At 42.3% G+C, this 22,721-nt stretch overlaps 1 protein-coding gene across 2 annotated transcripts in view; it reads right to left on the bottom strand.

The window, feature by feature from the left end:
* Nucleotides 1–22,721, bottom strand: part of ADAMTSL1 (ADAMTS like 1) — a gene marked incomplete at both ends in the record, with an annotated part of 462,446 nt that overhangs the window by 154,754 nt on the left and 284,971 nt on the right. For both annotated transcript variants that reach the window (XM_082843595.1, XM_082843596.1), the window contains 2 exons: nt 10,535–11,663; nt 12,553–12,706. In XM_082843595.1, coding sequence (XP_082699721.1) covers nt 10,535–11,663; nt 12,553–12,706 — 1,283 coding nt within the window. The remainder of the gene's footprint in view (nt 1–10,534; nt 11,664–12,552; nt 12,707–22,721) is intronic.

Genomic DNA, 22,721 nt, shown 5'->3' with positions numbered 1-22,721 from the left:
GGTGCTGGGAAAACTGGACAGCTACATGTAAAAGAATGAAATTAGAACACTCCCTAACACCATACACAAAAATAAACTCAAAATGGATTCGAGACCTAAATGTAAGACTGGACAGTATAAAACTCTTAGAGGAAAACATAGGAAGAACACTCTTTGACATAAATCACAGCAAGATCTTTTTTGATCCACCTCCTAGAGTAATGGAAATAAAAACAAAAATAAACAAATGGGACCTAATGAAACTTCAAAGCTTTTGCACAGCAAAGGAAACCATAAACAAGACGAAAAGACACCCTCTCAGAATGGGAGAAAATATTTGCAAACGAATTAACGGACAAAGGATTAATCTCCAAAATATATAAACAACTCATGAAGCTCAATATTAAAAAAAAAAAAAGCAACACAATCCAAAAATGGCAGAAGCCCTAAATAGACATTTCTTCAAGGAAGACATACCAATGGCCAAGAAGCACATGAAAAGCTGTTCAACATCACTAATTATTAGAGAAATGCAAATCAAAACTACAATGAGGTATCACCTCACACCAGTTAGAATGGGCATCATCAGAAAATCTACAAACAACAAATGCTGGAGAGGGTGTGGAGAAAAGGGGACCCTCTTGCACTGTTGGTGGGAATGTAAATTGATACAGCCACTATAGAGAACAGTATGGAGGTTCCTTAAAAAGCTAAAAATAGAATTACCATATGATCCAGCAATCCCACTACTGGGCATATACCCTGAGAAAACCATAATTCAAAAAGACGCATGCAACCCAATGTTCATTGCAGCACTATTTACAATAGCCAGGTCATGGAAGCAACCTAAATGCCCACTGACAGACGAATGGATAAAGAAGATGTGGTACATATATACAATGGAATATTACTCAGCCATAAAAAGGAATAAAATTGGGTCCTTTATACAAACGTGGATGGATGTAGAGACTGTCATACAGAGTGAAGTAAGTGAGAAAGGGAAAAACAAATATCATATATTAACACATACATGTGGAACCTAGAAAAATTGTACAGATGAACCGGTTTGCAGGGCAGAAATTGAGACACAGATGTAGAGAAGAAACATATGGACACCAAGGGGGGAAAGCCGCAGTGGGGTGGTGGTGGTGGTGTGATGAATTGGTTGATTGGGCTTGACATGTATACACTGATGTGTATAAAATGGATGACTAATTTAAAAAATAAAATAAATAAAAAAAATTTAGGTGCATCATTAAAAAAATGCAAAAGCCATTCCTTTAATAACCCTTTAAATAGCCTGTCTCATATCCCAGCTCCACCACTTATTAAGTGTCATCAAGTTAATCAAAGAGCTCTGGGATCAATTTCAATGGCTCTTTTAATAATCTTTTAAAAGCCATTCTTAGTAATACCTTTAAAAAAATGTAAAGCCACTGGCTGTAATTTGCCAACCCCTGCTCTCGAGAAGGCAAATATAGGGCTAGGAGGCTTCTGCAATCATGCAGAGCTGACAAAGGTAAACCAAGTACAGGCAGTGAGAACAGAGACGAGTGGAGGGTGAAAGAGCCACTGAAGAGCGTGAACAATCTAGAAATACAGGCAGACCTCGTTTTATCGTGCTTCGCTTTCTTGTGCTTCGCAGATACTGCATTTTTTTATAAACTGAAGATTTGAGGCAACCCCACGTGGAGCAAGTCTATTGGTGCCATTTTTCCAATAGCATTTGCTCACTTCGTGTCTCTGTGTCACGTTTTGGTAATTTTTGCAATGTTTCAAACTTTTTCCTCATTCTTATATTTGTTATGGTGATATAGGATCAGTGATCTTTGACGTTACTACTGTGACTTGCTGAAGGTTCAGATGATGGTTAGCATTTTTAGCAAGAAAGTATTTTTAGATTAAGGTATATAGATCGGTTTTTAAGACACAGTGCTATCACATAGTTAACACTCTACAGTACAGAGTAAACATAACTTTTATACGTACTGGGAAACCAAAAAAAAAATTGACTTGCTTTATTGTAATACCTGCTTTATCATGGTGATCTGGAACTGAACCCACAATATCTCCAAGGTATGCCTGTATTTTGGCTTGGAAAGTTGGATGGTTGGGGGTACTCTTTACTGAGATAAGGATTCAGGAGTTTCGTTTTAGAGATATTGATTGACCTTTTCGTGGGGCAGCTGGGTTAGGATGCCTAGTAGACAACTGTACATCTGAGTCAGAAGAGAGATGTGCTCTGTGCTAGATACAGGAGAATCATCAGCATACAGAGGAGTCCTGGAGCCATGGGACCACTAGTGTATACAGAGTGAGGCTCCTAAGGGGGGTAGCTAAGAGGTGGGCAGAGGAAGAGGAATCCACAGAGATGCTGAGAAAGAATAACCAGAGAAGTAAGAAGCAAGCCAAGTGTGTGTGGTTTCTAAAGCAGCAAGAAAGTGTTTTTCGGAAGAAGGGCTCAGCCTGCGTAGAATGCTGCTGAGAGCTCAGAGTAGATAAGGCATGTTTTGAGAGACAACTTTCTTCTTTTTCAACAAACAAGAAATAACTTTTTGGGGGGGTGGGGAGGGGGCTTTACTCAAGAGGAGTGTATGTTATATGTTACATGCGGTCTTAGAATGTGAGGTGGGCAAATAGGAGCAACTCCATAATGAACTGAGTGGAAATATTAGGCAGGATTTAAAAAACTCACAATTAACCACCTTGGAGGGGGAACCTAAAGTAGCCTTCTACACGTAAAATATTTCTAGGTTATAAATTGGCAGTAGAGGGCTATAAGAGTAATGTTTTCAAACCACTCAGGTGCCAGTAATGCACTAGGACCGTGGAGTGAGGCTAGAATACTTGTCTTCTGGTGGCTTTTGCAGGCAGCAATATGGTGGAACCAGTCAATTAGAGATCCACACGAACTACATGGACTCAGCAATGAAAGCCAAGGGAAAACAAAGCAGAGTTCTCTTGTTTTCTCAATCAACTGGCACACAGCCCTGAAAAGTACTTCCTAACTCACCCCCGATGGCTATGCTGCAAAGTCCAGTCCTGCTTCTTTGTTCTCTGGATGAACAAGGTAGCCACACTTAGTTATCTTAACCTCTAGCCATCCAGAATTTTTCCAGAATATTGGCAGATTTGGAGTCTGTTAGCTTCCACCATGTCTGCTCCCTCCACACATGGGCACTTCGTGGTCTCTCTCAAATCTCAGGCTCAGGGTGAACGTGAGTATGTGGGTTGGTGGGAATCTGGGAAGGAGGCACGGGGATGGGAGAGTGCTTGGAATTCCTAAGTGTCATTTAGGCATGGAGTTCTGTCTGTCTCTACTACATCTTTTAACAGAACAAACAGAAGTGCCTAATTCGACTCTGAGGTTAACCTTCCCCCATTTTTCTCTCTCAGCTCTTCTAAAAGGTGGTCCTTGAACCACCGATCTCAGAGCCACCTGTAGTGCTTGTTAAAATGCAAATGACAGAAAGAAAATGTGGTGCATATATACAATGGAATATTACTCAGCCATTAAAAAGAATGAAATAATGCCATTGCAGCCACATGGATGGACCTGGAGATTATCATACTAAGTGAAGTAACTCAGAGAAAGAAATATATGATATCACTTATATGCAGAATGTAAAAAACAAAAGATACAAAGGAACTTATTTACAAAACAGAAACAGACTCATAGACTTAGAGAACGAACTTATGGTTACCAGGGGGGAAGGGTGGGGGGTAGGGATAGATTGGGAGTTTGGGATTGACATAAACACACTGATTTATTTAAAATAGATAACCAACAAGGAGCTACTGTATAGCACAGGGAACTCTGCTCAATAGTCTGTAATAACCTAAATGGGAAAAGAACTTGAAAAAGAGTAGATACATGTATAGGTATAACTGAATCACTTTGTGGTACACCTGAAACTAACACAACATTGTTAATCAACTATACTCCAATATAAAAAATAAATAAATAAAGTTGAGTTTGGATTTAGTGCAAAAAAATGCAAATGATGGGACCCTACTGTAGAAAGAGTTTCTGGGGTAGGGTAGGATGTGGGTGTCTCCATTTCTAACACGTTCCTGGCAATTATTATGCACACTGAATTTGGGAACCCCTCCTCTATCCCCTTTTTATTTTTTATTATTATTTTTTAAAATTTATTTATTTATTTCTGGCTGCATTTGGTCTTCGTCACTGCGTGCGGGCTTTCTCTAGTTGCGGTGAGTGGGGGCTACTCTTCGTTGTGGTGCACCATCTTCTCATTGCGGTGCCTTCTCTTGTTGTGGAGCATGGGCTCTAGGTGCGCGGGTTTCAGTAGTTGTGGCTCGCAGGCTCTAGAGCGCAGGCTCAGTAGCTGTGGCGCATGGGCTTAGTTGCTCCGCGGCATGTGGGATCTTCCCAGACTAGGGCTCGAACCTGTGTTCCCTGCATTGGCAGGTGGATTCTTAACCACTGTGACACCAGAGAATCCCGTATCTCCTTTTTAAAGTTTAGAATTTTTAAGAGAAGTATTGTGACCATTGGAGTTTAAAAACAACCTTGAGGCTCAAAAGTTACTGTATCCTCTATTAGCCTTTCAGTGTATCTTAGTTTCTGAAGAGCAGGGACCTCTCCTTATTTATGATCTCACTTTCTGGCACTCATCACTGTACCCAATGCCCAAGAGATACTTGGGGAGTTGAAGGGATGATTGCAAAGGGCCCCTTATAGCCCCCCAGCTTCTACTCATGCTCCTCTGAAATACACTCACCACAAAGTAGCCAGTGTGCATCTATAAAAATGGAAATTAGATCATTTGACATTCCTGATGAATACCCTCCAAAATCTCCCTGTGGTGCTCAGACTAAAACCTCAGCTCCTCATCCTGGTCTCTGGTTGACCCCATGGCTTCATCCCATATCACCTCTACCTTCAGCCTGCCACACTCCAGCCAAATGAGCTTCTTTTGGGTTCTTTCAACACAATAAACTCATTTTCACTTTAGGGGTTTTGCACCATTTTTCCCTTGCCCAGGAATGCTCTTCCTTCTGATGTCGTATTGCTGGACACTGGTCATCATTCAGCTTTTTTCTTCCAGGTCACCTCCTCAGAGTACCCATCTAATGTGGTCACCAGATCATTGCTTATCAAAGCTCTGTTTCATTTTCTGCCCAGCACTTATCACCATCTGATATCTTTGTGTCCTTTTCTGTGTTTATTGTCTTGCTTCACACTCACTCATTAATTCATTCACTGTTTATTTAGTACCTGTGTAGTGCCAGCTACTCTTTCCAGCACTAGGGACACAGCAGTAAAGAAAGCCTCTACCCTAATGGACAGGCCATCAGTGCATAAATATATAATACGTCAAATGACGATAAAATTCTGTGAATAAAATAGAGTTGAAGGGTTAGAGAATGATGCAGAGTGCTCCTTTAGCTACAATGATCAGGAAAGATCTTTCTGATGTGTGCCAGTTCAGCAGATATCTAAATGTACGTAAAGTGCAAGAGAACACGGACTTCTGTTTCATTCATCACAATATCCTAGCAAGTAGGTGTATATCTGGCATATGATAGGTAGATTAATAAATATTTATGGAATGAATAAATATGCATACCCCTCTCTTAGCATTTAAACACTGCATTTACTTCTCTGGATTCCAAACTAGCCTTTGAGTTGCACTGACAGGAAATGAGTCTCCTTTTCCTCCATCCTTCATATCTAACATAGGGGCTGGCTCAGAGTAAGCATGAGAAGGTTTGTGAAATAAAGGAAGAAGTACGGATTAAGAAGAACCAGTCTGTCGTAATACACTTAGGGACATCCTGTAAATGATTGCTTAAGAAGTTGACATGTGCTTCTAAGAATGATGTGAATTCATTTTAACTAGTAAGTTATATATCTGATGAGATGCAGTACTGTCTGAATTGTTAGTGATTCTTTCTGAAAACCAATTTCTTTCAAATCAAGCTTTGGCATATTTAAAAGCCAAGAAGTAACAGACTTCAGTCACTTTCTTTCTACCTTGACCTACCTTGCTGGCTCAGGCTATCTAGAGTATACTTTAATATATCTGCAAAGTCCTACAGACCAACAGCCAACTGAAGCTTGCAGACTCTTTCAGAAAGATGGATTTGGGCACTAAACAAAAACAGACTAACTGAACTGTAACCCCGGGCATTTCAGCACTTCTCTGTTTGAAAATTAATAAGAATTTCGCAACCGCTACCAGACGCACTAATGATGACAAGCAATGAAACCCAACACAAAAGAGGTCACCAACAACCATAGCAGAGCCGTCCCAATGGCAGTGCTGTGCCTTCTGTGTGCTCTGTACAGATGCATCCATTTTATTTTCTGAAACTCCACTTGGACAACTGCATAGAAGAGTAAGCTCCAGCCACACTTCTTACTGGCTAGCTAAGTAAAACGGAAAAATTATGATGTCAAGGATCAGAAACAGAAATCTCTTATTTTTCCCTACCACGTGCCATTAACTTGCTTTAAGAAGCTCTGTTGAGGCTAGATCTGGAAAAAAGTCTTGAGAGTGGCAAGCACTGTAATACTGTTTGCTCATGGCCCCCATGCTTTCTGAATGTTACCCTCCACTGCCACTCTCACCAATGTCCTGGGAACTCAAGACCTAGGATTTGCCCTCTGCTGTCCTAGGCCTACAACTTTTCATATCTTTAGCACCTGGCTGCTATGTTTCTGTTTTTTAGCAAGATTCTGTTGAAACTTCTTCATCTTAAAGCCACTGGACACTCAATGCCCACTAAGGTGAAAATTAAAAGGCAAAAGTCGTATTTCTAAGCAGTATTTCAAGAATTATTGATATCCTTGAGATTACTAGGCCAAAAAATTGTTCACTGATCAAAGAAGTACTTGGAAAACACTGAATACTGTATCATCCACTTGGAAAGTCACAACACATGTTGGACTGCTTAAAGGAGTTAAAAAAACATGGAAAAACCAAAATCATTTTCACCTGGGGGTTAGTTAAATACATTCAAGAACAGTAATCAGCTGTTGAAAAAGGTGATACAGACCCCTACCTACTACTCTGAAATGTTTTCCTAGACATGTTGTTGAATAAAAATCAAGTCAAACTTCTAACCATGAGTAACTTCCCATTAAAAACACAAATCCTATGTGTGTATGTGTTTTATATATAATACAATAAAATATATAAAAATTCCAAAGGGATGTATACCGAATTATTAAGACTGACAGCCTCTGGGGAATAGGATTGAGGGCATGAAGGAGACCTGCACTCTTACTATACATACACAGGTATTATTTGAATTGTTTTATAGCCTCTTCATTGTTTTTATAATAAAAAAAAATCAAATACTATATTAAAAAATATAAGTAAAGTCCAGCAGTAAATACCTCCGTTTAGCTTTAAGCGAGCATGTCTCAAACTCACGTGATTGATGAATCCCTGTTTTGTGGACCACTTGGAAACAACTTGTACGACAAATTTTGAAGCTACTGTGCTCAAGGCTCTCTCCACTCTCCACCAACATACGGGTTTTAACCTTCTATGCCCTTCTACAAATGAGTGAAGGGTGTGGATCAGAGATGATCTGCTACAACCCCCCTCATTTTTAAAACGAAAGGATTAAGGCCATGGAAAGTAAAGGGCAAGACCAGCCCAAAGCCCTCAATCCTTATCTAACTCCCTCCACATCTTTTCTGTAGTCACCAGTGACCCATGGGCCCTGATCCTTGGATTTCATAATCTCCAGCACTCAAGGAAATTGTCAGGACCCCTGAGGAAGCCATGGCCTCAATATTCTCCCTGCGGTTCCAGGCAGAGCAGAGTCCTAATCATCCCCTCCCCCATCCCCAATGGCCTGTCTTGCTGTACAGCTTTTAGGAGGAAATAGTCACTATGCGAAAGAAGGGATCCTGGAAGAAGCCGGTAGAAAACAGCAGGGATCTTGAGATAGCTTGATATCCCTGGTGAAGTATAGGAGATACATGCAAACATGAACTTAGTCACTCAAAACAGCACGAGCTTCAGTTGGCAGAACTGGGTTTGAATCTGCTCTGTTGGTTCTGCCGTTTACTAGCTATTTAACATTGGTCAACTTCCTTAATTATGGTGAGCCTCGGTTTCCTCGTCTCTGAAATAGGGATATCAGTTCATATGTTACACTTTACAGTGGACATTAACAGAGATGATGGCTATGGAAGTTGCTAGCACGGGGGCACAATATCTGGAGTTAGTCAAGAAATGTTAATTCTCATCTTTTCCCTCACACAGCCAACCGCTACCTCCTTTGATCTCAATAACACCAATCTCGGGCAATAGGCCAGGGGATGTGAATGCAACAGTGAGAAACCGACTGGCTGGTGGAAGGCATGGCATGATTTGGGCACAACAGGTGTGACAGGTACAGTCACAGAGGTGAGTTCCAGTGCAGCATGCACCTGAGCACCAGGGTACCACTTTCAATCAGCGCCCATCATCCTGGGGGTCTGATGCCGGAGGTGTCTCTCTCCCCAGTGGCCTCAAGGGATTTACCGCAACTTTGGCCCGACCCACAAATTCCTTACAAAGATTTCTGGAAAAAACTGCAGGGATCACAGCAGTTAAGCTGATCGAGGAAAGTATAAACTGGGGAGGACCAAGAAGCAAACAAGAGGAGAGGTTACCACCATAGGCTCTCAAAACATAGTTCATTCAGTCCTTGTCTCCAGGGCTTCTGTGTGGGTGCCTCAGCCTTTTAATTACTGATGTGGTAACAACAGTACTTACCCCATAGGGTTTTTTTTTTTAAGATTAAACAAGATAATGTTACCTTTAAAGCACTGAGCACAGTGTCAAAGAAAAAATACTTAGTATTGTTATTAAAACTATTTGATCTGTAAGTGCTCAGACTGAGAGGCAATATTATTGACATTTCAAAAGCACAAAAGATGTGGGCAGGACGGACAAAGTCACGTTTGTTCATCAAGCCTCGGAAGAGGAGACAGAACTACTCTTTGGAATCAAGTAAACTTGACATTGAGTCCTCAGTCTGGTCCTTACTAAAGTGGGACCTTGGGTGAGCTGCTGAACCTCAGTTTTCTATGTGAAACTGGAGGATAATGTCAATCTTGTAGACTGACCGTCAGACGAACAAATGCAGTAACATCTAAATAAACCTGGCACCCTGCCTGGCACAATAAATCCTGCCACCTTTCCTTCCTCACTCAAAGCTACCAAGCCAGTGAAGAGGATTAGCTGAACAATAGTATTTCAAAGTAGATTTCATGAACAGAGCATGCTCCATGGATTCAGAGAAGATAAAAAGTTAAAATGAGGATTTGGGCCAGAGGACCTTAAAGGTTCCTCCCTCATCCATGGACTGTGACTCTTCTATTCGCTGCCCATCTTATTTTTGTCACACGTTTTGGCTCTGCCACCTAATAAATGTGATCTTTAGCAAGTTGCTAGACTGGTTTCCTCTTCCGTAAAGTGTGGATAAAAATTATACCTACTTCTTAGGGCCACTGTTAGAAGTCAGTAAGATAAAGCATATAAAGAGTTTACACTTGAGGCTTCCCTGGTGGCGCAGTGGTTGAGAGTCCGCCTGTCGATGCAGGGGACGCGGGTTCGTGCCCCGGTCCGGGAAGATCCCACATGCCGCGGAGCGGCTGGGCCCGTGAGCCATGGCCGCTGAGTCTGCGCGTCCGGAGCCTGTGCTCCAAAACGGGAGAGGCCTCAACAGTGAGAGGCCCGCGTACCGCAAAAAAAAAAAAAAAAAAGGAGTTTACACTTGTCTGGGAGACAGTCACTACTCAATTAATGCCAACTATCTGTTGTCAGGGCCACTATAAAGATTAAAGAGGATGTCCATAGGAAGCACGGCATGCTGCTTGGCACACAGGTGGTATTAAAAATATTGTTATTATTATTACCTCTTCTATCACTATTGATTTTACATTATGAGTGGCCACGGCCCAAGGAAACCAGTAAGTAATATATGCTGTCATCCCAGTAAAGACACATCAAAACAGAGACACCGAGAGATATTAGGATAATTAATCACAGGTCCGACTGGGAATAAAAACTTTCTGCAACAAACAGCCTTGTCCAGCCCAGACAGAGGATGGGCTCACCCACGGGGGCAGCAGCTGCTGGCTGCACTCTCTCCCCAGCCCTGGGGGACCACACACACACAGACAGTATCCTGGTGTACAAGATTTTCAGCGGTTCATCTCACAAAATGGTAATGTAACAATGCCTTGGCCTGGAATGATATTTTTCTGCCGAAAGTTCAAAGCTATCCAGAGAGTATCTCATTAATCTTTGGGATCCTACGGGGATTGGGATTGGTAGGCATCCTTATTATTACCTTATAAAGATGAGAACAGACAGTTTAGAGAAATTAAATACCTTGTCTTTGCTTCAACAGTCTATCAGTGCCAAGAGAGGGTTGAAACCCAGGATGGGAGCAATCCCTGAGGCCCAGTGCTCTAAGCCCGACCCTTGGAAACACCTTGAAGGAAGAATGAATAGGGTGTCTCCCACACAGTGTGGCCCCTTGCCCGTCCCTCCCAGACCGGAGTAGCTGCAAAGCTCACCTGTCGCTGAACTGAACCTCTTCTCCGTTCCGGGCCCAGCTGATGGTAGGCCTTGGGTTGCCTATGGCCTCGCAGTGCAGAAGCACACTCAGTGTCCCGCTGGCCAGGGCCACAGTCTGCCCGAGGTGGGTGACCACCTCGGAGGCTGAGAGCTGCTGGGCGGCTGAGATTTTGCGCAAGATGATGGGCTTCCGGTGCGGCCGGCGAGAGCTGCCCCCGCCCTCCCCAGTGGACGAGGTCCGGAGGGAGCTGCTGAAGCCAGACACGTGTTTATGAGGAGGGATGGCCACTGGGGGAATCCCCCGCTCGGACGGCTTGAGGAGCGCGTCCTGGTGCGCGTCCTGGCGGCTGCGGAAGATCTCCTGGGCCAGCTGGGCCACTAGGTGCTTGCTGTAGACGTCGCGGAGCTCCTCGGGTTGCTGGGAGAGGTTCCGGAGGATGTCGTCCAGGCGCTGCTGCTCGGCCACCATGGTGAAAGGCAGGTGCAGAAGGCCCTGCTCGGCGTTCTGGTCCTCTTCTGAGGATGTGTTCCTTTCTGTGGAGTCCTGGACCTCCCAGGAGGCGAGCAGCTCTCCTGGCCAGCCCCCCTGCTCCAGCAACCGAGAGACCAGATCATCATAGCGGCTCCCGGCATCAGCAGGGAGGCCCCGCTTCTCGGCCTTGCTGCCATTGGAGAAGATCCCGTTCTGGTGTTTGTGGGTCTGCAGGGCCTCCTTCGGGCGGGCCTTCCTCACCGCGAGGGCCTCCTCCTCGCTCCGCAGGCTCAAGGGCCGGGCCACCAGCTTCCGGTTGCCTCCAATGAGCTTAATCACAAACTGCTCCCGGGCCGGGCCAGCCGAGCAGGTGTAGATGCCCGCATCAGAGGGCTTGAGGCGGTGGATCTTCAGGTACCCAAATGGGGCCACGGTGACGTGGGCGGAGCTGATGAGGTGCTGGCCGTCTTTCTCCCAGGTGATGAGGGGCTTGCGGAAGCGCCGCGTGGGACAGCGTACCACCACTGCGGTCTTGGGGAGCAGGTAGGCGAATCCCCCCACGATGAAGTGCAGCTTCCTCTGCCGACGGGTCTGGATGTATACCTTCCTTGCTGCCGCGATGTGAGGACTGTGCTTTGTGGATGGCCACCCGGGCCCTGGAATGAAAGCAATGAAAGGGAAGGCAGATGGATGGAGAAAGAGAAGCGGAGAGCGGAGAGAGAGAAGCGGAGAGCAGAGAAAGGGGGCAGTGAGGTGCAGCGACAAGAGACAGTGAAAAGGAGAGGGCAAAGAGAAGAAAGACGGGGGACAAAAGGGAGAAGAGGGAAAGAAAGCACTTCAGTTTGGTTTGGGCTGGGCCTTCATTTACCACCTTCTGTTTTACGGAAGTAAATGGCTACCAGCTGTGGGCCATCAAGCTGCTGCCGCAATGAAACATGGGAGAGCTAATGAGGTGCAGTGGGGCAACCTGCTATCACGCTGCTGGGGTTGTCTACCCCTAGAAGCTGAGATGCAGGGTTCTAGATGGAGGGCGGTTCCAGGGGAAAGGCAGTTCCTCTCATTAAAAGGACTTAAAAAAGAAAGAAAGAAAGAAAGAGAAAGAAATCAGCATCATAAAAAGAGGCAGAGGACAAAGAGAAGGAGAATGGATCCCTTTTGGGTCCTGCGGAGCACCAGGGTCCCCGTATACATGGGGAGGAGACCCCAGAAGTGTTACACCTCTAGGGATTAACATTAAACAAATCTGTTTAGTTTAAAACACTGGAGTGGGTAACATTAGGCTTCATTAGTAACATGCTGACTCCAGCTTCCAGATCTCCATATGCCAGCAAGTGAACTTTGCCCTACCTCCTGCAAACTGTTTTTTCCAGCAGAGAAAAGCATCCTGCCTGGCCACGTATAATTAAGATTCCTTCCCCATCTCCAGCTGAGCTCACGAGCCTAATGCCCTCAGAGGGCTTTACTGCCTATCTGCCGCTGGTCTTGGGTTCAGGAAAAGCTACTGTTCTTGCCGTCTCCCCATCCCCAGAGCTCTGACATACTCACTTGCACAGGTGGCCAGCATACAGGGCCTGATGGATGAAGAGAACGGCAGGGGCGGGCACAGGGAGGAATTGACAGTAGCTGAGACACCTGTTTTCAGCACCTTCCGGCAAATGGCACTTCGCGTCTGGGTGCCCTCCCCGCAGCTCGTGGAACACTGGTGGGAAAAGAAGGGCCCAAAGCATGTAAATTCAGGTAACTAAAGGCTAATGGGTTCGTGTGGGCTCTGAAACTCACCAAAATAAGGAAGAAGTTGCTTGGAAAAGCAATAGCAACTAAGAGAGATAGAGAAATATTAATTATGTAACAATGTGGGAAGACACATCCATACTGTAGGCATATTCTACTCGAAGATTTTCTAGTCTCATGTCTCCTGTGGACCTTTCACCTGTTTTGACTTTTTTTTTCTAACATCTTTATTGGAGTATAATTGCGTCACAATGCTGTGTTAGTTTCTGCTGTATAACAAAGTGAATCAGCTATATGTATACATATATACCTCTATCCCCTCCCACTTGCATATGCCACCCACTAGGTGGTCACAAAGCACCGAGCTGATCTCCCTCTGCTATGTGGCTGCTTCTCACTAGCTATCTATTTTACATTTGGTAGTGTATATATGTCAATACTACTCTCTCACTTTGTCCCAGCTTATCCTTCCCCCTCCCCGTGTCTTTAAGTCCATTTTCTATGTCTGCATCTTCATTCCTGTCTTGACCCCAGGTTCATATACATATTGTATATGCCCCTAGGAATATACAATATATTCCACTGTATATATGTATCACATCTTCTTTATCCATTCATCTGTAGATGGACACTTAGGTTGCTTCCATGTCCTGGCTATTGTAAACAGTGCTTCAATGAACACTGTGGTACATGTCTCATTTTGAATTATGATTTTCTCAGGGTATATGCCCAGTAGTGGGATTGCTGGGGCATATGTTAGTTCTATTTTTAGTTTTTTAAGGAACCTCCATACTGTTCTCCATAGTGGCTGTATCAATTTACATTCCTACCAACAGTGCAAGAGGGTTCCCTTTTCTCCACACCATCTCCAGCATTTATTGTTTGTAGATTTTTTCATGATGGCCATTCTGACCCGTGTGAGGTGATACCTCATTGTAGTTTTGATTTGCATTTCTCTAATGATTAGTGATGTTGAACATCCTTTCATATGTTTGTTGGCAATCTGGATATCTTCTTTGGAGAAATGACTATTTAGGACTTTGACCCATTTTTGGGTTGGGTTGTTTTTTTTGATATCAAGCCGCATAAGCTGCTTGTATATTGTGGAGATTAATCCTTTGTCAGTTGCTTCATTTGCAAATATTTTCTCCCATTCTGAGGGTTTTCTTTTCATCTTGTTTATGGTTTCCTTTGCTGTGCAAAAGTTTTTAAGTTTAGGTCTCATTTGCTTATTTTTGTTTTTATTGCCATTTATCTAGGAGGTGGGTCAAAAAGGATCTTGCTGTGATTTATGTCAAAGAGTGCTCTATGTTTTCCTCTAAGAGTTTTATAGTGTCTAGCCTTACATTTAGGTCTTTAATCCATTTTGAGTTTATTTTTGTGTATGGTGTTAGGGAGTGTTCTAACTTCATTCTTTTACATGTAGCTGTCAGGTTTTCCCAGAACCACTTACTGAAGAGGCTGTCTTCTCTCCATTGTTTATTCTTGCTTCCTTTATCAAAGATAAGGTGACCGTATGTGCGTGGGTTTATCTCTGGGTTTTCTATCCTGTTCCATTGATCAATATCCTGTTTTTGTGCCAGTACCATACTGTCTTGATTACTGTAGCTTTGTAGTATAGTCTGAAGTCAGGGAGCCTGATTCCTCCAGCTCCATTTTTCATTCTCAAGATTGCTTTGGCTATTTGGGGTCTTTTGTGTTTCCATACAAATTGTGAAATTTTTTGTTTGATTTGAAAAATGCCATTGGTAGTTTGATAGGGATGGCATTGAATCTGTAGATTGCTTTGGGTAGTATAATCATTTTCACAATATTGATTCTTCCAATCCAAGAACATGGTATATCTCTCTGTATTGTCTTTAATTTCTTTCATCAGTGTCTTATACTTCTCTGCATACAGGTCTTTTGTCTCCTTAGGTAGGTTTATTCCTAGGTATTTTATTCTTTCTGTTGCAATGGTAAATGGGAGTGTTTCCTTAATTTCACATTCAGATTTTTCATCGTTAGTGTATAGGAATGCAAGAGATTTTTGTGCATTAATTTTGTATCCTGCTACTTTACCAAATTCATTGATTAACTCTAGCAGTTTTCTGGTAGCATCTTTAGGATTCTTTATGTATAGTATCATGTCCTCTGCAAACAGTGACAGTTTTACTTCTTCTTTTCCGATTTGGATTCCCTTTATTTCTTTTTCTTCTCTGATTGCTGTGGCTAAATCTCCCAAAACTGTGTTGAATAATAGTGGTGAGAGTGGGCAACCTTGTCTTGTTCCTGATGTTAGAGGAAGAGGTTTCAGTTTTTCACCATTGAGAACAATGTTGGCTGTGAGTTTGTCATATATTGCCCTTTATTATGTTGAGGTAGCTTCCCTCTATGCCTACTTTCTGGAGAGTTTTTATCATAAATGGGTGTTGAATTTTGTGGAAAGCTCTTTCTGAATCTATTGAGATTATCATATGGTTTTTATCCTTCAATATATTAATATGGTGTATCACATTGGTTGATTTGCATATACTGAAGAATCCTTGCATTCCTGGGATAAACCCCACTTGATCATGGTGTATGATTCTTTTAATGTGCTGTTGGATTGTTTGCTAGTATTTTGTTGAGGATTTTTGCATCTATGTTCATCAGTGATACTGGCATGTAGTGCTTTCTTTGTGACATCTTTGGTTTTGGTTTCAGGTTGATGGTGGCCTCACAGAATGAGTTTGGGAGTGTTCCTCCCTCTGCTATATTCTGGAAGAGTTTGAGAAGGATAGGTGTTAGCTCTTCTCTAAATGTTTGATAGAATTCGCCTGTGAAGCCATCTGGTCCTGGGGTCTTGTTTGTTGGAAGATTTTTAATCACAGTTTCAATTTCAGTGCTTGTGATTGGTCTGTTTATATTTTCTATTTCTTCCTGGTTCAGTCTCAGAAGGTTGTGCTTCTCTATGATTTGTTGTCCATTTTATTGGCATATTGCTGCTTGTAGTAATGTCTCATGATCCTTTGTATTTCTGCAGTGTCAGTTGTTACTTCTCCTTTTTCATTTCTAATTCTGTTGATTTCTGTCTTCTCCCTTTTGTTTTTTTCTTGATGAGTCTGGCTAATGGTTTATCAATTTTGTTTATCTTCTCAAAGCACCTGCTTTTAGTTTTACTGATATTTGCTACTGTTTCCTTCATTTCTTTTTCATTTCTTTCTGATCTTTATGATTTCTTTCCTTCTGCTAACTTTGGGGTGTTTTTGTTCTTCTTTCTCTAATCGCTTTAGGTGTAAGGTTAGGTTGTTTATTTGAGATTCTTCTTGTTTCTTGAGGTAGGATTGTGTAGCTATAAACTTCCCTCTTAGAACTGCTTTTGCTGCATCCCATTGGTTTTGGGTCGTCATGTTTTCATTGTCATTTGTTTCTATGTACTTTTTGACTTCCTCTGATTTCTTCAGTGATCTCTTGGTTACTTAGTAGCATATTGTTTAGCTACCATGTGTTTGTATTTTTTATAGTTTTTTTTCCTGTGATTGATATCTAGTCTCATAGCATTCTGGTCAGAAAAGATACTTGATATGATTTCAATTTTCTTAAATTTACTGAGGCTTGATTTGTGAACCAAGATATGATCTATCCTGGAGAATGTTCCGTGTGCACTTGAGAAGAAAATGTATTCTGTTGTTTTGGGATGGAATGTCCGTCCTATAAATATCAATTAAGTCCATCTTGTTTAATGTGTGATTTAAAGCTGTGTTTCCTTATTTTTTTCATTTTGGATGATCTCTCCATTGGTGAAAGTGGGGTGTTAAAGTCCCCTAATATGATTGTGTTACTGTCGATTTTCCCTTTTATGGCTGTTAGCATTTGCCTTATGTATTGAGGTCCTCCTTTCTTGGGTGCATAAATATTTACAATTGTTCTATGTTCTTCTTGGATTGATCCCTTGATCATTATGTCATGTCCTTCCTTGTCTCTTGTAATGGTCTTTATTTTAAAGTCTATTTTGTCTGATATGAGAATTGCTGCTCCAGCTTTCTTTTGCTTTCCATCTGCATGGAATATCTTTTTCCATCCCCTTACTTTCAGTCTGTATGTGTCTCTAGGTCTGAAGTGGGTCTCTTGTAGACAGCATATATACGGTTGCTGTTTTTGTATCCATTCAGGCAGTCTATGTCTTTTGGATGGAGCATTTAATCCATTTACATTTAAGGTAGTTATTGATACGTATGTTCCTATTACCATTTTCTTAATTGTCTTGGGTTTGTTTTTGTAGGTTTTTTCCTTCTCTTGTGTTTCCTGCCTAGAGAGGTTCCTTTAGCATTTGTTGTAAAGCTGGTTTGGTGGTGCTGAATTATCTTAACTTGTGCTTGTTTCTGAAGGTTTTAATTTCTCTCTTGAATCTGTATGAGATCCTTGCTGGGTAGAATAATCTTGGTTGTAGGTTTTTCCCTTTCATCACTTTAAATACGTCCTGCCACTCCCTTCTGGTCTGTAGAGTTTCTGCTGAAAGATCAGCTGTTAACCTTATGGGGATTCCCTTGTATGTTATTTGTTGCTTTTCCCTTGCGGCTTTTAATATTTTTTCTTTGTATTTAATTTTTGATAGTTTGACTAATATGTGTCTTGGAGTGTTTCTCCTTAGATTTATCCTGTATGGGACTCTCTGTGCTTCCTGGACTTGATTGGCTATTTCCTTTCCCATGTTAGGGAAGTTTTCAACTATAATCTCTTCAAATATTTTCTCAGACGATTTCTTTTTCTCTTCCTCTTCTGGGACCCCTTTAATTTGAATGTTGGTGCATTTAATGTCCCAGAGGTCTCTGAGACTGTCCTCAATTTTCGTTCTTTTTTCTTTTTTCTGCTCTGCAGTAGGTATCTCCACTATTTTATCATCCAGGTTACTTATCCGTTCTTCTGCCTCAGTTATTATACTACTGAGTCCTTCTAGAGAATTTTTAATTTCATTTATTGTGTTGTTCATCATTGTTTGTTTGCTCTTTAGTTCTTCTAGGTCCTTGTTAAACGTTTCTTGTATTTTCTCCATTCTATTTCCAAGATTTTGGATCATCTTTACTGTCATTACTTGAATTGTTTTTCAGGTAGACTGCCTATTTCCTCTTCATTTGTTTCGTCTGGTGGGTTTTTACCTTGCTCCTTCATCTGCTTATTTCTCTGGCTTCTCATTTTGTTTAACTCACTGTATTTGGGGTCTGCTTTTCACAGGCTGCATGTTCGTATTTCGTGTTGTTTTTGGTGTCTGCTTCCAGTGGGTGAGGTTGGTTCAGTGCGTTGTGTAGGCTTCCTGGTGGAGGGGACTGGTGCCTGTGTTCTGGTGAATGAGGCTGGATCTTGTCCTTCTGTTGGGCAGGGCCACGTCCGGTGGTGTGTTTTGGAGTGTCTGTGAACGTAGTATGATTTTAGGCAGCCTCTCTGCTAATGGGTGGGATTGTGTTCGTGTCTTGCTAGTTGTTTGGCATGGGGTGTCCAGCACTGAAGCTTGCTGGCCATTGGGTGGAGCTGGGTCTTAGCGTTGAGACAGAGATCTCTGGGAGAGCTCTCACCGATTGCTATTACGTGGGTCTGGGAGGTCTCTGGTCGTCCAATGTCCTGAACTCTGCTCTCCCACCTTGGAGGCTCAGCCATGACATCAGGCCAGAGCACCAAGACCCTGTCAGCCACATGGCTCTAACATGTTGACCTCCAAATGGCAAAATCCTTTCTTTGTTTGAATAAAGTGGCCTTCGAGGTCCAGGTTTCAGGGAACTGGCCCAGGGTGGCCATCCCTGGTTTCACATCAACATGATCTCAGGCAGAAACCTCCTTGTTTTTCCATTTTGTCTTTAAGTTACTCGTTGAAAAAACTGGCCCGTGGTCCCAAGGACGGTCGCAGCTTCGGCTGGTGGGGGCCCTCCCTCCCACTGGGCTCCCTGTTTTTACTTTCGTAGCCTGGGATTTAGCGTTAGAGAGTCACAGAGTCCAGCTCAGTATTTCACTAGTTGGCAAGTCACTTAAACTCTCTGAGTCTGTTACCACTTCTTATACTTATTTTGCAAGGCTGGGAATTAAATGAGGTAATATATTTTAAAATTTCACACACAGAAATGACATTCAGTTAATGCTAATTCCTATCTCCTTCCTTTACAAATAAATTACAATACTTTAATGTCAAGTATCAGATAATTCTTATGCATTTACTTTGTTTGAGGTGGGGCACTAAATGCTATGGGACAAAATGTGCAAGATGGTTCCTAACCTCAAGGGGATGTCATCAAATAATGGGAAGAAATCCAAATGCGTTGTTAAAATGAAATAGTATATTAGGGAACATAGAAATCAAAACCCCAATGAAATACCACTTTATATTCACTAAAATGCCCATAATCAAAAAGATGGACAACAATAAGTATTATTATTATAAGTGAGGATGTAGAAAAATTAGAGCCTTCCTGTATTGCTGGTGGGAATGTAAAATAGCACAGCCCTTTTAGAAAGCAAGTTTGATATTTTTTTAAAAAGTTAAGCATACATTTATCATATGACCCAGCAATTTCAGTCCTAGGTGTCTTACCCAATAGAAATGAAAACATACATCCATATAAAGACTTGTATGCTAAGGTTCATAGCAACATGATTCTTAATAGGCAAAAGTGGAAACAACTCAAATATCCCTCAGTTGGTGAATGGATAAATGAAATGTGGTATATCTGTATCATGGAATATTTTATTCCACCCTAAGAAGGAATGTTCTGAGAATGTGCTACAAAATGGATAAACGTTGAAGACGTTATGCTAAGTTGAATTTTATAGTATATAAATTATACCTCAATAAAGCTGTTTAAAGAATTATATAGTAATAAAAGAATTTAGTAAAAATATAAAACTAAAAGTCAAGTGAAGTATGAAAATATTAATGCTAACAATTGGTGAATGCTTATGGTATACTAGTGATTTCCTGGCCTAATCTGGAAGATCGTTGGAGTCTGGATGGGTATAGAGAGCCGGGGATAAGCATGGGAGGCAGGGAAATAACCAGAATCAAGGTAGAAGAGTTCAGTGCACAAGGCCAAGGCAGGCTTGGGGGCAGACCTAAACCAGTCTGACTGAACAGAGGGGCCAAGTGGAGAGTGTCAGGAGCTCAAGAGGTGGTTTGGGGCCAGATGTTGGAGACTTTTAATTTTCAGACAGAAGGTTTGGAATTGGTCCATAAGGCAATGAGGAGCCATTAAAGGGAAGAGTGAAATGATGAAAGAGGTATTTTGAGAAGGTAAATCTGGCAACAGTGTCTGGGAGGGATGGGAGTAGGAGATGAATGGCAGACAGGGATGTCAGTTAAGAAGGCTGCCACGGTAGTCCAGGCTTGAGATGATAACGGCCTGAACTAGGGTCATGGCAGCATGCCACGTTAACTTGAAAGCTGACAGTGGAAACCAAAAAATATTATCTTATGTATCTAAGTTTTATATGCTAGCCCATGGAAATGAACTATTCTATGCAAGGCACTGTGATATCCACCACCCTGAAAGACATTTAAGACGCAAAAAACGGGGATGAGAATCAAGCCCGTTGCTTTTGTTCCCTGATGATCGTGGATTCCAAATTCCACCTATCCCTTATTTTATTGTAAATGACAGCACCGAATCCAGGGATCAGGTGGGATGGGGGTAAAGAGCCTGGAAATTTTAAAAGCCTGGTCATTTTAGTGCTGCCAAGTAGAAAAATGGAAAAATGGACTGTGTGTCAGAAGACGAGTTTAGGATTTTGGTCAAGTCTAGTTCTTTCTCTAAAATTCTCAATTTCTAAACTTCTCTCAATTTCCACATCTGTAAAACAGGGAAACTATATTCGAGCAGGGATTTTCAAACTGTGTTCTTTAACTATGTTGAACAAGTGATTTAGGGGCTTCTCAGGTGGTCTGGAGACCCAACCACTTGGAGATCCGGGACCCCTACCCAACCTACCCCCTACTTCACCCAAAACAGCTCTGATTTGTTCTGTTTTAGATTTCTGGCTTCACAATAACATTTCAATGGAAAAAAGGGTCTTGTGGCTTTAATGTTTAAAAGAACAACTAGGTTATAGGATCTCCTAAGTTCCTTCTAGCTCGAAAATTGAGTTTAATTTCTCTTATATTTTTGTGAGGGAGGAATTTCCGTAAAAATATGACTTAAAAATAATGAATAGCCAACTCTTTCAAGAGACGCAAGTGTTTCTTTTAAAGAAAAGAAGTAAGGTCTTTTGAGAGGCCTTTCCTCGGAATAGGATCTGAAAGTAATTTTATTTGAAGGGTTTAAAACGTTGGCTTAATTCTGTCTCTGAGGGATTCTGTGCAGTAACCATGAGATTGCGCCCAGATAGTTGAGGATGAAAAACACCCATAGATCATCCAGGTTTTCCTTTCTCCAAGGGGAGTCCTGTGGGAGTGTGTGGAATGCACGTCTCATCCCAGACAGAAGGGCCAAGGGAAGGGTTGTTGGGACGATAGGGGCAACTGGAAACCCTGTGAACACCCCCAGGAGCACTTTTGTATGGCATCAGCTTGAGTTTAACACCGGTGAACCGGGGCTAAAATCCCACCATTCCCAGCCCCTTCTCAATGTTTGGAATTTCCATTCATCAGCCCAGATAATGCAGAACCTAGTAACATTCCCTGGATAAGGGCTAACTCTACCTAGTTCCCCAAATGTAACTTCCACCTCCTAGGAAGACCAGCAAAGCTTGTGGGAGGCCTTGGTCATGATCCTGGATCCAGCCAGTCAAGTGCTTTCTTTTATTTCCTCTCCTTTTCCCGACAATGAGGAGGGATGGAAGAAAATCATAACAATAGCTAAGGGTTAACTTTTACTAGACACAAAGTACTTCATGTGCATCATTTAATTTTTAAGCGTCCCAATAACCATGTTAGTGAACACTATTATCATCTCCAACATTTAGCTAAGCAAACTAAGGCCTAGAAGGGCTAAGTAACTAGCCCAGGTTATATAGCTAGTAAGTGGCAGAGTCAGGATTCGAACCTAAGTTTGCCTGTCTTTGAGTCTGAACTCTTAACTACACGTGATACTGTTCTAAAGGTCTCCTTTACGTAATGGGACCCATGGGATTGCAATGCAGCAGTCTCCTTTCCTTAGTGCCTAATCACAGGGTCCCTCCTTCAGATTTTCTCTGTGTTCCATATGCTCAGAGGCCACAAACTCCGGGAAGTTGGGAGGACAATTCTCATACACACAAGTCCCTTTCTCAGCATCCCACTCATGGAAGACTATCACCGACAGACTTAGAAGAGCAGTGCCTTTTACACTACGCCCCTGGGAGGAAGTCTTCATCTAGAGTCACTTACTTGGCAAATACATCAGTGCCCTTGTCTGCACTGCTAGTTTTGTTAAGGATTTTTCATATATGATACCGTACCCCAAATCAACAATCCATGGAAAAATTGTCACTGACATGTTCACACATGCATTCCACACATTTAATCTTTTATCCTTCTGAAACAAAATTATTTCTAAAAGATGAAATAACAATCATTGCCCCTTCTGTTCTCAGCCATTTGCGGGGAGCTACCATCAGAAGGCAATTTTACTGCCAAATTACAAAATCTATGGTGTGTCAGTTACCTCTCAATTTCAGTGCCCTTTGCAGGTACCGTCTCATGGACCTCTACACGGGCTGACAAAACACAGGGCAAGAATTCTCAGAATGTAGGTTGAAAGACATGGCATCTTAATTTTCAGAGGCAGCTTTCCCCTCTGTGATGTATTTTAACCAGCAGCAGCTCTGTCCTGTGAGTTGGACAGACTGCAGAGGAGGCAGTGAGATCACCAAGGCCAGTTCGGATGCTTCTATGCAAGAAAGGAGAGGGGCTCGACTCTGCCTGGGACACAGAGATGTTCACTTCAGGCCTCGTCCTTCTGTTCTTGGCTGTACCTGCTTGCCAGCGGGATTTCTCTATGAAAGACACATAGGCCCATGAAGCTGGGGGAGTTGCAGGCAAGTCAAAGGAGGAGGAGAGGCTGAAA

This window comes from Leucopleurus acutus, assembly GCF_964270905.1.
Source record: "Leucopleurus acutus genome assembly, chromosome: 7".
Taxonomy (NCBI): domain Eukaryota; kingdom Metazoa; phylum Chordata; class Mammalia; order Artiodactyla; family Delphinidae; genus Leucopleurus; species Leucopleurus acutus.
This window is presented reverse-complemented; position numbering and strand designations above follow the sequence as displayed.